This window comes from Suricata suricatta, chromosome 10, assembly GCF_006229205.1.
Source record: "Suricata suricatta isolate VVHF042 chromosome 10, meerkat_22Aug2017_6uvM2_HiC, whole genome shotgun sequence".
Classification (NCBI taxonomy): Eukaryota; Metazoa; Chordata; class Mammalia; order Carnivora; family Herpestidae; genus Suricata; species Suricata suricatta.
This window is the reverse complement of record NC_043709.1, coordinates 101065982-101078908: the sequence shown is the minus strand read 5'-3', so window position 1 is coordinate 101078908 and position 12927 is coordinate 101065982. Positions and strand designations below refer to the sequence as shown.

General features: G+C 49.5%; 1 protein-coding gene across 3 annotated transcripts in view; it reads left to right on the top strand.

Moving 5' to 3' along the window:
- Positions 1-12678, top strand: part of TEAD4 (TEA domain transcription factor 4) — a 62124-nt gene extending 49446 nt beyond the window's left edge. For all 3 annotated transcript variants that reach the window (XM_029955184.1, XM_029955186.1, XM_029955185.1), the window contains 3 exons: positions 11229-11369; positions 12122-12274; positions 12384-12678. In XM_029955184.1, the coding sequence (XP_029811044.1) occupies positions 11229-11369; positions 12122-12274; positions 12384-12497 (408 nt within the window). In that variant the 3' untranslated portion in view covers positions 12498-12678. The remainder of the gene's footprint in view (positions 1-11228; positions 11370-12121; positions 12275-12383) is intronic.
- The last annotated feature ends 249 nt before the right edge of the window (positions 12679-12927 follow it).

The following is a 12927-nucleotide window of genomic DNA, read 5'->3' as shown; positions in this document are numbered from 1 at the left end:
GGGATAGGCGAAGAGCCCATGTGGAATGTTTGCCAACTCCTAAGTTGGTTTCAGGGCTGGGCAGAGCTTGGAGAAGTAGGCCGGAGGATTCAGATAGGTCACCCCAAGAGGAACACCTACCCAGCTTGTCAAACAGCTGAGCCCATAGGCTTCATCTCTGCTGCCTTCCCTGCCTCACCCCTGGATGCGGGCTGTGTGGGGAGAGCCCCCTGCTTTTGAAACATTTCCTCTCAGACCAGAAGGTGTAGTACCTGCCCTGGGAGCTGACCTTCCAGGGGCCCAGTACACACAGAAAAGGGGGGCAGGGAAGACAGTCAGACAAGTGCACACTAAGCCAGTGGTGATGGAGTGCAGAAGTCCTTCGGGCATGCTGATTGGGTCCTTTGAACAGTTTCAGAGTATTTTACATATAATTCTAGGTGGCTTAAGGGCCCCTGGCTAGGCACGTCCAGCCTGCCTGTCCTTCATAATCAAACCCGTGGGCCTGGCTGTCTCCAGAAGAGACAGTGCTGGAACTAAGACTTGGGGCCCCTGAGCTTAGGGTGCTTGGTTTTACACGCTGCAGGTTTGCGGTGTGAGCAGGACGGAAGTTGGACCTGGGCGCCTTCAGGGGTGGGTCAGATCTCTCAGGATCTGAGCCTGGGAGGGGCTGGTACAGCCTAGGAGAAGTGTAAGGAAGTTGGCGCCAGAGAGGAAATCATGAGTACAGGTGTGTGAGAGGGAATAATAGAAAATAAGACTGGAAGAGAGAGTTGGATCCTGAAGGTCTTGATTATACAGCGTCTGGGTTTTAATCTATCCTGGGATAAGAAATAGGTTATATTTTCTTTTACTTTAGGTTATTATTAAGTCAGTGAACATTAGTAATTATATTATTAATTAATACCAAAGGCTTATAATGAAAAGTGTCAGATTTTTGTCCAACTCCTCCCCAGTCCCAATCCCCAGAGGCATTTGATATAAATTTTCTCTAGTTTATTCTAGGTTTTATCTCCTTATTTCAGAGTCCTACCCTTATATTGCTATACCTTGATATCACAACTAAGACATTTTGTATTTATTCCAGTACTGTAGAAAAACATCAGCGATGTTATATCACTTTCCCCCTCATCACCTCAAAACTATCATATCCAGTAAGTTGTATAATTTAATAAAAGAAATAAATTGTTTTCATTTTTAACCATGCAGAAAGACTTGCCAGAGAGCCAAGAATAATGCTTATGATGTAATTGTGTTATGATCACATTTCATTTCTTGTACAACTTTCTTGTTTTTTCTTACAAATAAATAACTTTACTTGCACATTTCTAAATAAACCTATTATTAAAATTTTATAAATTGTTCCATCATAACCATCATATAAAAAAATGTTTTTTTAAAGTTTTTCCCTGAATGCTCAAACCTATCAGATCATTTATCAGTTCACCCTTTCTCCTGGAGATTTTCCTCCCAGATGCCTCTGTTCTACTCCAGTCTGAACTGGTTATTCTCTAGACCTAGACTGCTTCCACTTTTCTCCTGTGTTGAATCTATGGTCTTGTAGATCTCACATTTCTCTCTGTTTGGTGTCCCTGCTTATTTTGCTAGAAAACATTCTCTAGTACCTCCCTAAGAAAAAAATGTGTGATAGATAAGTGTTCTAAGTCTTTGTCTGTCTGAATGCCTGTTTTTTTGTACTCGATGGATAGTTTGACTGGGTATAGAAGCTGAGTCATACATCATTTTCCCAGAAATAATTTGCAAGAATCATCTTTCAGTGCATTGCTCCATTGTCTTCAAACACTGGTAGTCTCATGATATTCTAATTCTCTATCCTTTGTTATGTCACTTGGGTTTCTTTTCTTTTCTTTTTTAATCTCTGAAAATTTTGCATTTTCCTTTCTCTCCCTTAAGTTCTTAAGTTTCACATTAATGAGCTTTAGGATATCTGTATTTTTACTTTCTAATTTTTAAGCCAGGCATTTTTAATTGTGAGATTAGTATTTCACTATTTGGGGAAATTTACCTATAGTTTCTTTCCCTCCATTTGCTCTGTGTTCTTTACCAAGAATCCCTATTAGTCTAATGCTGGCTATCTTGGACTTATCCTCTATGATTTTTGCAATTTCTTTGTTGATTTTCCAACTCATTTTCTTGGAGTTTTCCTTAACTTTATTTTTAATTCTTCTAAATTAGTTAAGAGTGTATCTGAGTGTATATTTTATAAAACCCAAAGTAACAGTGGCATAAAGATGTAGTTTATTTTTCTTTCATGTAAAGTAAGTCTGGAGGTAGACTGTCCAGGCTGGTCTAGCAGATCCTTGAACTCACTGGAGATCTGTCTCCTTTCCAACTGTCTGCCATACACAGCGCATGGCTTCTGTCCTCAAGATCATGGCTTCTGGAGTTCCAGCCATTATATTTATTTTCCAGTTCTAGGCATCAGGAAAGAAGAAGCCAACTTAGTTCCCTCTATGAATCCTTCTTGGAAGTCCCACACAACACCTAATTATGTTGTATGGTTGTACCTAGCTGCAATAGAGCCAGGGGAAAATATTCTTTTGGTAGAATAAACTGCCATTCTCAGTAAAATTAGGGTTCTGTGACTATAGAAGAAGATGGAGGAGTCTTTCAGTGGCTAGTATGTCATAGTTCAGTTGGTGGCATTTTTCTTAGTGGTTCTGAAGATCATGGTGCATTGCATGGTGGATGGATTAGTGGTGGATTAGATTAATGGAATATGGTGGCATTCTCTGTCCTACCTTCTATCAGGTATTTAACGTTGACCATGACATTTTTAAGAGTTCCATTTTCTTCTTTGATTGCGTCCTGATCTTTTTTCATGACTACAATTTTTCTCTTCTCTTTCTGGGGATACGAAGTGAGAATCGTTTTTTAAGTTTCTTCTGCTCCTTTCTTTGTTTCCTTTTAATACTTTTTTCTATCTGTTTTTGATGTCTGTATTTCAAGTAAGAGGGTTTCCTAAAATGGTCATATTTTTTAATAGCTTTCTTGCCATATAATTCACTGACTTAAAATGTATAGTTCAATGTTTTCTAGTATATTTACTGAGTTGTGCAGCCAGTCAATTTTAGAACATTTTCATCCCCTCCAGAAAAAGCCCCATACCCTTTAGCTACCTCCTCCTATGGTCACTCTCCCAGCCTTAGGCAACCACTGATGCTGTCACTATAGCTTTGACTTTTCTAGACAGTTCATATAAATGGAATCATACAACATTTGTGATTGTCTTCCTTCACTTAATGTAATGTTTTCAAGGTTCAGCTGTGTTATGGCACGAATCAGTTCTTCGTTCCATTTTATGGCTAAGTTATACTCCATTGCATGGATATACCAAATTTTGTTTCTCGGTTCATCAGGTGGTGGACTTTTTTGTTGTTTCCAACTTTTATGAATAGTGCTGCTGTGAAATTCATAGCAAGTTGTTAGTGTGGCCATAGGCTTTTGTTTCTCTCGGGTAGACACTTTGTGGAGTCATGTGGCAACTGTTTGCCTTTTTGAGGAACTGCCAGAGAAAGCCCCCCAACGTGTCTGCACTGTTTTACATTCCCGCTAGTAGTTGTCTGAAGGTCCCAGTTTCTCCAAACCTAGGCTGACAATTGATATTTTCTGTGATTATACTCATCCTAGTGGTCATGAAGTGGGATTCCATGTGGTTTTGATTTGCATTTCCCTATGCTTACTGGTCATTTTTGTATCTTCTTTGGAGAAATGTCTTTTGAGCTCCTTTGCCCGTTGTTAAATTGGGTTGTCTTTTATTATGGAGTTAGGAGCTTATATTTTATACATAGATGCCACTTACTAGATACGTGGTTTGGAGATTTGTCTCCCAGTCTGTTAGGTCTCTCTTCACATTCTTGATAGTGTCCGTCAGAGCACAGAGGGTTTTCATTTCGATGAAGTCTGATTTGTTCTTTTGTTGTTTGTGCCATTCCCATATTTATAGTAATTGGGAGCCCCGTGCGCAAGGTTGGACTTGCCATCTGGTTTTTTTGAGGAAATCAGAAAATGTCAGTATGTTTATTAGACCTTTTTCTTCTTGAGGTGCTCAGTTCCTCCAAAGAAGACTCCTTGAGTTGTGCCCCTGGAAGGGGTAGACGTGGTCATTGCATCCGAGGAGTGAGACAGCAGGGAGGGCTGGGAGGCCGAGCATTTCTTATGCACATTTCACTTAGTTCTGTCTTCCCTGTTCTGGGCTGCCCAGGGTCCCTGAAGCCTGAAGCCCTCCTATTTAATTTCTGAGGACCGTTATTCCCTGGTCTTTTGCTGAAGGGTGGGAGAGGTGGCCCGGAGTCATGACCATCCCCAGTACTGCCTTTTAGTCAGTTCCTTGTGTAGAAGTTTGTGCCTCCCCTACCCCTGCTGTCCTGGTCCCTCCAGGCCAGAGCCACCGAGCTAAGGCACAACGGCTCACTTCTTACCTCTAAGCCCTCTGGAGATGCTTTTAGGTTATCATTGCTTTTACTTCCTTTGCCCCACAGGGTTCCATCTGGTTCTGGCCAGCCTGTATAGTCTTGAGTTTGTTGAACTCTCTTGCCCATGTGGTCTCACCTCCATGCTGGATTGACAAGATCTAGAGGGAGAGGGCTCTGGATTGACTAGCAGTGACTGCCGTGGGCATAGCAGTGGGGGAAGATAGTGGCACACCTGAGACAGATTTGCCATCCCTTCTCCTTAGTAATAAGGAATCATTGAAGGGTTTTGAACAGGGCGGGACATGGCCAGAGTTGTCCTGCGTTGGATAAATTAGCCTGCTGTCTAGATTGGAAGCCAGTAGGGTAGATCAGACAGGTGCATCAGCCTCTTTAGGACCTCAGCCAGAGAGGCTGACATAGGAGTTGTTAGAGTATGACATAGGAGGTTGTTCTCCACCCCCCCCCTTTTTTTTTGAGAGAGGGCACAAGTGAGCAAGGGACAGAGAGAGGGAGAATGAGAAATGGGGCTCACCCAAAGCAGAGCTTGTGCTCACTGATGTGGGGCTTGAACTCACAAGCCATGAGATCATAACCTGAGCCCATGTCAGATGCTTAACCAACTGAGCCACACAGGGCTCCCGTTCTCCCTTTTTTCAGGTGGGCTTAGCCCACCTCACTTCTCTGTTTCCTTTCCATACCCTCCTTTCAAGCCATGACCTAGAAGTTGGGGCCAAGGGGCAGCCATTGGCACTGTCACTGTACAGTCAGGGGGCAGCTCCGTTTCTTGCAGTGTGTCTAGGGAGGCTCCTGGCCTTTCATTTGGGGAAGCCCGCACCCTCCTGTGAGTCTTCCTCCCCCAGGCCCCAAGCCAGTCCAGCCTTAGCCTTGACTTGGGAGAAGGAGCAGGGGCGGGGGGTGATTTGTGGCTCTGGTTCAGCACCCCTGAGATTGTCATTTCAGATCGGAAGGAAGGCCCAGTTGGCAGGAGGCATTTATGGGAATAGTACCCTGGAGGAGGGAGATGGCACGTTTGGGGTCTTTGCACTAGTTCCTGTCTTCTTTTAGTTAGTAGTAATATTCTGTATTCTTCTAGCCACCCTGCAGCCGAGGTGGGGGAGCTCACAAAGGTGGGGGAGAACTGAGGCACAGAGTAAGCAGGGGCCTGGGTTCAAGACAGCCGGCCAGGGTAAGCCTCTTTCCTTTGCTCCTCCTCATGATCTGCATGCTGGAAGTTGGTGGATGATCACGCCAGGCACTGTTCATTACCTTACTTATATCAGCATGTCCCATCCTGCCTGCAGCCCCAAAGCCAGGTTCGGCTGACAGCCTCACTCCACAGAGGGGTAGCAGAGGCACAGAGAGGTGAAGTGGCTGGCCAGGGTCACCCAGTTCAGTGTGGCAGCGTGAAAATTCACACTCAGTGTGTCTCCAGGGTGTGTGCTCAGCACCATGACACACAGCTGCACAACCTTACAGAGTGCCTGGGGTGCCCTCTGCTCAGGGTCCTGTGCTCCCTCTGCTCCCACTGGAGAAGGTTCTGGATTGCCTAAGAAAGGATCCACAAGGCCCCGAGGGATAGCAGAGAATGGCAGTGTGGAGCCAGCAGACTTGACTATGTATCCTGTGTAGAGTTGGACACTTAGGTTTCTTGAGTTTTCTAGAGTCCAGACTTCCCTTCTGGAAAATGAAGATTGTCCTGCCAGAGGTGAGAGTGGTAGGTGGGGAAAAGGCAGCAGAGTGTTCTTGTCCAATCTGGCTTGTGGCCCATATCCCCTCCTTCCAATGTTTTGGGGGAGCTAAGAGGCAGGGATTGATGGGAGAAGGGAAGGGAGGAAACTGATCTGGCAGGTTCCCCGTGTAGCCTCTACGCCATGCCTGTGACTGTGCATATAGCCCCTGCTGTGTGGACCTGACATGGGCCTTGTCTTCTAGGAGCTCACCTTCTAAGTGGGAGAACCCAGAGCAGATCTCAGGGTCCCGGGACAGTAACCAGGATATAGGGGAGCATAGTGGGCCACAAGTGGGGCCCTCCTAGTGTGCCATGGGAGAGGAGGGGGGCAGTAGGGGGGCCCAGCGGGGTCATAGAGGCTCTTGTCTCTCTTCTGCTGCTTGAGAGTTCTGACTTGAGCAAATGTCAACCTCCCTGGGCCCATTTCTCTGGACAGTCAGCAGTTTTGTCCTTGAGGGCCTGCAGGAGGCTGTGTCTCTGAGGACCCTGATGTGGGAGGGCTCAGCTGGCGGTGAAGGGAGGCTGTGTGCCTGCCTTTTTCCTGCCCCTGGCGCTCGCCTGAGCCCCCAGAGCCAGGTCCCCTCTGAAGGCCAGACGCTTGGTAAGGGTGAGGACGGGTGAAATCAGAGATGGGGGCCTGGTGACAGCCAGGGCACCTTGGCAGCCATCTGGTCCCGCCTGGGTGGGGATGGCAGAGCCACCAGGGGAGTACAGATCTGTGATGGGGGGAGAAAAAAATGCTCCTGTTTGCTAACCATGAGACTTTGGGTCAGCCCTGGGGTCCTTGCAGCAAGCTCTAGTGTTCCCACCCATCTGGAACTCCCTTCTCTTACACCTCCACCCTGGCCAGCCGCTCCCTCCTCTGCTGTGAGCTGCTGTGAAACCAACTACACACAGTTAGGAGAGCTGAGCAGACAAGGACACAAAGCCCCCTCCCCCAAAGCCTTTCTTTCTTCTCCAGCCTGGCAGTGTTCTGGTCCAGACCGGGCCTTGACCGAGCGTGCTTGGGAGCTGACCAGGGTCTGTTTGGAGGAGGACTTTGTCCTCCCACCCGGCCTCCTGGCCCACCCCTGGGGAAAGTTACTGTTCTTGGATGGCACTGCGGTAGTAGTTCCTGGGCGCACGGCCGCCGGGACCAATCCTTTCCAGTGGAGCTGGCATCTGGGTGTAGGAGGAGGGGTTGAGTTGTGAGGCTGTGCTGTCAGATGTGGCATGCAGGGTCTAAAGCAGGGACTGGGCTGAATTTCTCCCTTCTTATCTACACATGTGAGACCAGCCGAGGACACCTCTGTCCTTGGGGCGGGGGAGAGGGGACTCTTAGACAATGTTGGCTGTTAACACCAGTCTGTAAATTGAAAATGCTGGGCAGAGGTGAGCTGAGGCCTTGGAGGGAGGAGAGTACCCCAGACTGGCCCCCATTCCAGCTTGCTGCTCCCTTTGGGCCCTGACATTTCTCCCAGGCACATACCAGCACATGACAATGAATCTGAGCCCCTCCGGCCCCCACTCCTGGGCTGTGGCTGTCTCGGCTCATCTGTCAGTCACCCGATCCCCCACACCTGTTCCAGGCCCCGCCTGGGCTGCCCACCCTCACCACAGCTATGAATAGGGTAGAGGGAGGGGAGCATGGGGGCATTCAGAGGGCACGAGTGCGAGGGGGGTGGCAGCCTTCCTCTTAGGCCGAGAAATATAAGCCAAGCTTGTTAGAGTAAGGGGGGTGTAAGGGTGGGCAGGAAGTGTCTGAAGTGTGGCGGAAGGAGGGGTGGGGTAGTAACTAGGAGGATGGGGCACTGAGGACAAGATGGGGTGCTGAGAGTGGGCTGTGTCCCCAGCCGCCCCTCCAGGATCTCCAGCGTAATCACAGGGCAGGTGCTGGGGCAGGCTTGGATGGTCATCGGTGGGATATTTATCTCCCTCCCACTGCCTCCTTAGCTCTTTCTCTTTCTCTCTCCTCTGTACCACTCAAAACACCATCGCATTTATCCTACTTGCTGTCCTATGAGTTATGAATTCCTTGGCATCAGAGACAATGTCTCAGCCTCTTTGAGCCCCACTCCCCTTGGCCATGCTGGGTGGGGGCAGGACAAAGTGGGGACCAAGAGAGGGAAGGGCCAGGTGAGTGGGAGCCTATGACAGAGACCTGGGGTGGGGGGGTCGGGGTGTGGAGGTTGCAGGGGGAGGTTGGCGGGTGGAGGGGCAGTGCAGGACTCTCCTCTCCCACTCAGCGCCACTGAAAGGTGAGAGGTTGAAGAGCCACACGTGGCTCTGTTACAGGCGCGCCTCACACCAGGTATGGTCCAAACCCTGGGACAACTAGTCTTTACTGGCAAGGTGCTTACCGTCTGGAAGGGGTCGCAGCCATCCGAACTGATCGTACCAGCACAAAGGTGATCAAGGGCATGGCATGTCCAGGGCACTGCGGGGGTGCTAGGCGGCTGTGGCCTCTATGTGCTGAGAGGACCTTGGAGGGATTGGACCAGTCCCACCCAGCCCCGGTGCATAGCATTCTTTCAGGTGACATATGAATAACTATTTCTTCTCTAATAGTTATGCAGTTGTTATCACGTATCAGAAGAAATTGAATCCCTGACTGATTTCATGGGCATTATTGCTTAGCATGGAGTTAGGGAACAAGTTGATTTAAGAGAAGCCAGTAGGGGCACGGTAGGGCCTGTGGTAGGTGATGCACACGTACACCGTTGATCAAGAGGAGGCCGGCAGGGGCTGTTGTCTGAGAGATACTATCTTATGCCCTGGCCTTGCCACTTGGCTGGCACCCGCCCTCCCGTGTTCAGGTGCCCGCCCTTCCCAGGCAGCCGGGCTGCCTGCCAGCTCTTTCTCACGCTTCTGCCCCATGCTAAGTGAGTGCAGCACACTTTGAGCAAAATGTTCCTTTTTAAAGAAGTCTGGCAAACTTGGTCTCCCAGGAGGAGCATGTGACTTAGCGAGGAAAATAGCTGGATTTTGGTCCCAGTTCACCTTATACTTAATGGTAAAGCCTTGGGCCAGTCCCAGCTGCCCTTCGTTTGCAGCCCACTGAGGCCTGGCCAACCCTGGCTGGGACTCAGGGGCACCCTCTGCTTGCCAGGCTCCATCCCCACTGGAGAGAGACAGGCCAGCTGGGGGCTGGATGGGGGGTGTTTATAACATTGCTGTTTATTTCAGAGGCTGAGCATTGACTTGAATGTAGCTGTGATTCCTTTTTCTCCTGTCTTCCCAGTGGCCTCATTAAAACCAGCGCAGACCACACACACTAACCATGCATTCTATTCAGTGTGAAAACACCCTTAGAAAAAGAAATTTTCTCATTATAAAAGGAATACATCCATAACCTCTTTTTTTTTCCACTTAACGATTATTGTAGTCAATTCACAATAGTAAATACAGGTCCTTCTCAACATTTTTTGTGGCTACATAGTATTTCTATTGTGCCATAAGACCTATAACACCCCCCACCAGTCTGGAAAATGGTCTTGTTCTTGGAAAATTTCTTTCCCCAAAGGAGAGAAAAATAAGGACTGAGCACCCCCTAATGGCCAGTAACAGAACTGCTTGTGCCTGGCTCTGGATGGTGCCAGAACCTCCCCAGGGTTCTGGGGATCCCCTTGTTTGGTGCAGAAGAGGTCTTGGTGTCAGGATCTTTAACAGGGTATGGAGCTTCTACTGCCTCTGGGTCCAGCTTGGCAGTGGTTTCAGACTAGTTAGTGTGTAGGCAGGGTGAGAGGCCCTCAGAATGAGCCTTTTTAAATCTGTGCATTTGTTCTGGGTCCTAAGTGGCTCTGTTCACCCCTCTGGTTTGGATGGGGTGATTCGATGTGGGGCCTTAGTTCTGGGGATGGGGACCCCTACGTGGTTTAGGGCTTCCCAAATACAATTCTGCAATACAGCCAAGGCACTGAGTTCTCTCATCCAGTGTCTCCCTCCCTGTCCTGTACCTGTGCCAGCTTTGGTTAACACTGGAGTTAGAGCCTGAAGACGGGGCCCATTGCCTGTCAGCTGTGTGGTGTTGGGCGGGGCCTGTGGTCAGGGAGCCTCACTGATCAAACCAAGGCCGAGATCCTGCTCCATTGCTCTTGGCAGGGAGCATGAGTGAAATCGAGACTTACTCCACCTTTTCTAAGAGGCAGATTTCCAGTCAACCTGACATCCAGCAGGAGATGCCTCAGGCTCTGCCTTGATCAGAGGAGGAAAAGCATGTGTTGGAGAATAGCAAGAAGCTGACTTAGAGGACCAGCGGCTCACAAGCCAGGCTGGAGAGTGCGAGCCATGTTCACTTATGGCAAGGGACTCAGGGAGAGAGTTTTAGCCATGGGATGATTGTAATCAGACTTGTTTTTCAAAGAGAAATCTCAGAGAAGTTTAGAGGATGAACCAGAGGGAAGAAGACTGGTGTTGGGATTAGTCTGGAGGCTGAAAGATGTAAGAAGGTCAAGGGTGGCTGGACTCAATAATGCTATAGAGATGGGTGAGAGGCCAACCCCCAGAGCTATTTCCAAAAGAGCACTGGCAGGGTCCAGTGACCAGCTGGACCGGAGGATGAGACATAGTCAAGTCCCAGCTTCTCCTCCATGTACCAGCACCCCCTCCCACTCTCCCCTCTGCCAGTCTCCCATTCTGGCTTTCTGTTCCCACGCTTACTTCACCATCAGAATGGACTCTGGAAAGGATCTGATAAATTCACACTAAAATAGAAATGACTGATATAGATTCAGATGTTTGCAGTTTAACAAGAGCAAAGCCTTGGACTATAGGACTTGAAGTCCTAAAGACAAAATTGGGGACCCCACCTGCTGGGTGTGTTGGTACATGAATGGGTACCAGAGGCCTGAGACTAATGCAGGTGCCAGTGTTCTCCTGTTTTTCCATTGTTTAGATAACACAACCTGATCTCATACCAGGCCTGGATGTGGAGAAAGAAGGATGCTTTCCAAGATCCTATTGTCCAAGTTCTTTTTAGGCCCTCCTGATGTCTTCCTGGCCCTAGAACCTGGACTGTGGCCCCAGGGTTCTTTCTGACCCCACCCCCAGTGGGGCCCCTGCTGACTCACCTGGCCACTGCTTGTCTTCCCTGTGTCTTCCTCCAGGCAGACCTCAACACCAACATCGAGGATGAAGGCAGCTCCTTCTATGGAGTCTCCAGCCAGTACGAGAGTCCGGAGAACATGATAATCACGTGCTCCACCAAGGTCTGCTCTTTCGGCAAGCAGGTGGTAGAGAAAGTGGAGGTAGGAGCCCACCCTGTGTGTTTGTTAAACTAGGCCCCTTGCTGCTTCAAGTTGGCCTTCATCCCTGTCCCTTCCTCTTTCCCTAGATTTGTATGAGTCAGTGAGCTCTTCCCCTCATAAATAAGCCTGTCTGTTACCTATTGGCCACCCTCCTCATGTCAAACACGGTCAGATGCCGGGCTGGTACCAGGGAAGAGATGGTGCCCCATCCCAGGGCTTCTCAGCCCTGGCGGCACCTTTGGTCATCTGGGAACTTTGGAGACACACCAGTGCCTGAACCCACTCCACAGCAATAGTAGTTTATAAAATGCTCTTCCAGTTATTTTTAAATAAATGTTTATTTTGAGATAAATTATGGTTCCACTTACAATGCAATGGTAACCCCGTGTACCCTTCCTTGGGCAACATCTTGCATAACTAGAGCATAATATTGGCAACCAGGAAATTGACACTGATGCAGCCCAGGAATCCAATTTGGGCATCACCTGTTTGCACACAGGCATTTGTGCATACTAGTGTGTGTTAGCATGCGGCCAGGACTGTCATCACTCTGTCCCATCTCGCCTAGTGCTGCTGCGCTTGTGCTCCTTCCTCCCCTACCCGCCTGCCTGTCACTGAGGGAGGAGGGGGCCTCTGTTCTCAAGGGCCTCCAGGCCTCCTGCCTTGAGAGTGAGTGGGGCATGGGGTATGGGGCCTGGGCAGGAGGTGGTCAGAAGAGATTCTAAGCCCCCGCTGCTCCCTGGGTCCTGCAGACAGAGTATGCCCGCTATGAGAACGGCCACTACTCATACCGCATTCATCGGTCCCCACTCTGCGAGTACATGATCAATTTCATCCACAAGCTGAAGCACCTGCCTGAGAAATACATGATGAACAGCGTGCTGGAGAACTTCACCATCCTGCAGGTGCGTGGGGTGGCAGGGACAGGCCCTGCACGTGTGGGGCGGGAACAGATCAGCACATGGCGGGCCCTTGTCTGGGGCTCATCATTTTCATCTTTTTCATCACCTGCAGGTGGTCACCAACAGAGACACACAGGAGACCTTGCTGTGCGTTGCATATGTCTTTGAGGTGTCAGCCAGCGAGCATGGGGCTCAGCACCATATCTACCGGCTGGTGAAAGAATAAGAGACTCAGGGAGCAGGGAGGGGGGAAGCAATGTCGTGTGTGCAGGGACGTGGGGAGGGGATCTGCAGGGGTGGCCCCTGAAGTGCCAGGAGAGCTGAGAGGCCATGACTCTTCCCATCCAGGAACAAACTGTGCCTGAACCTGCAATGGCCAATCCCAAATAAACCCAAGATGGTGTGTATTTTCAGAGGACCTGATCTGGCTGTATGAGCCTCGGGAGGGACTGTGGGAGAGGGGAACCAACCGGAAGCAGTCCCAGAAATCCCCAGTGGACTCAGCCCTGAACGTCGCCAGATGCTGAAGCTCAAGATAGGCTGGTCCTCTGCTGCCATCGAGCCCTGCGCTGTGCTGCCGGCCACCCTGGGAGGCCTGAGGATAGACTCGTGCGTTCTGCGTTCTGTGCATACCTGTGTGTGCGCCATGCCCAGGC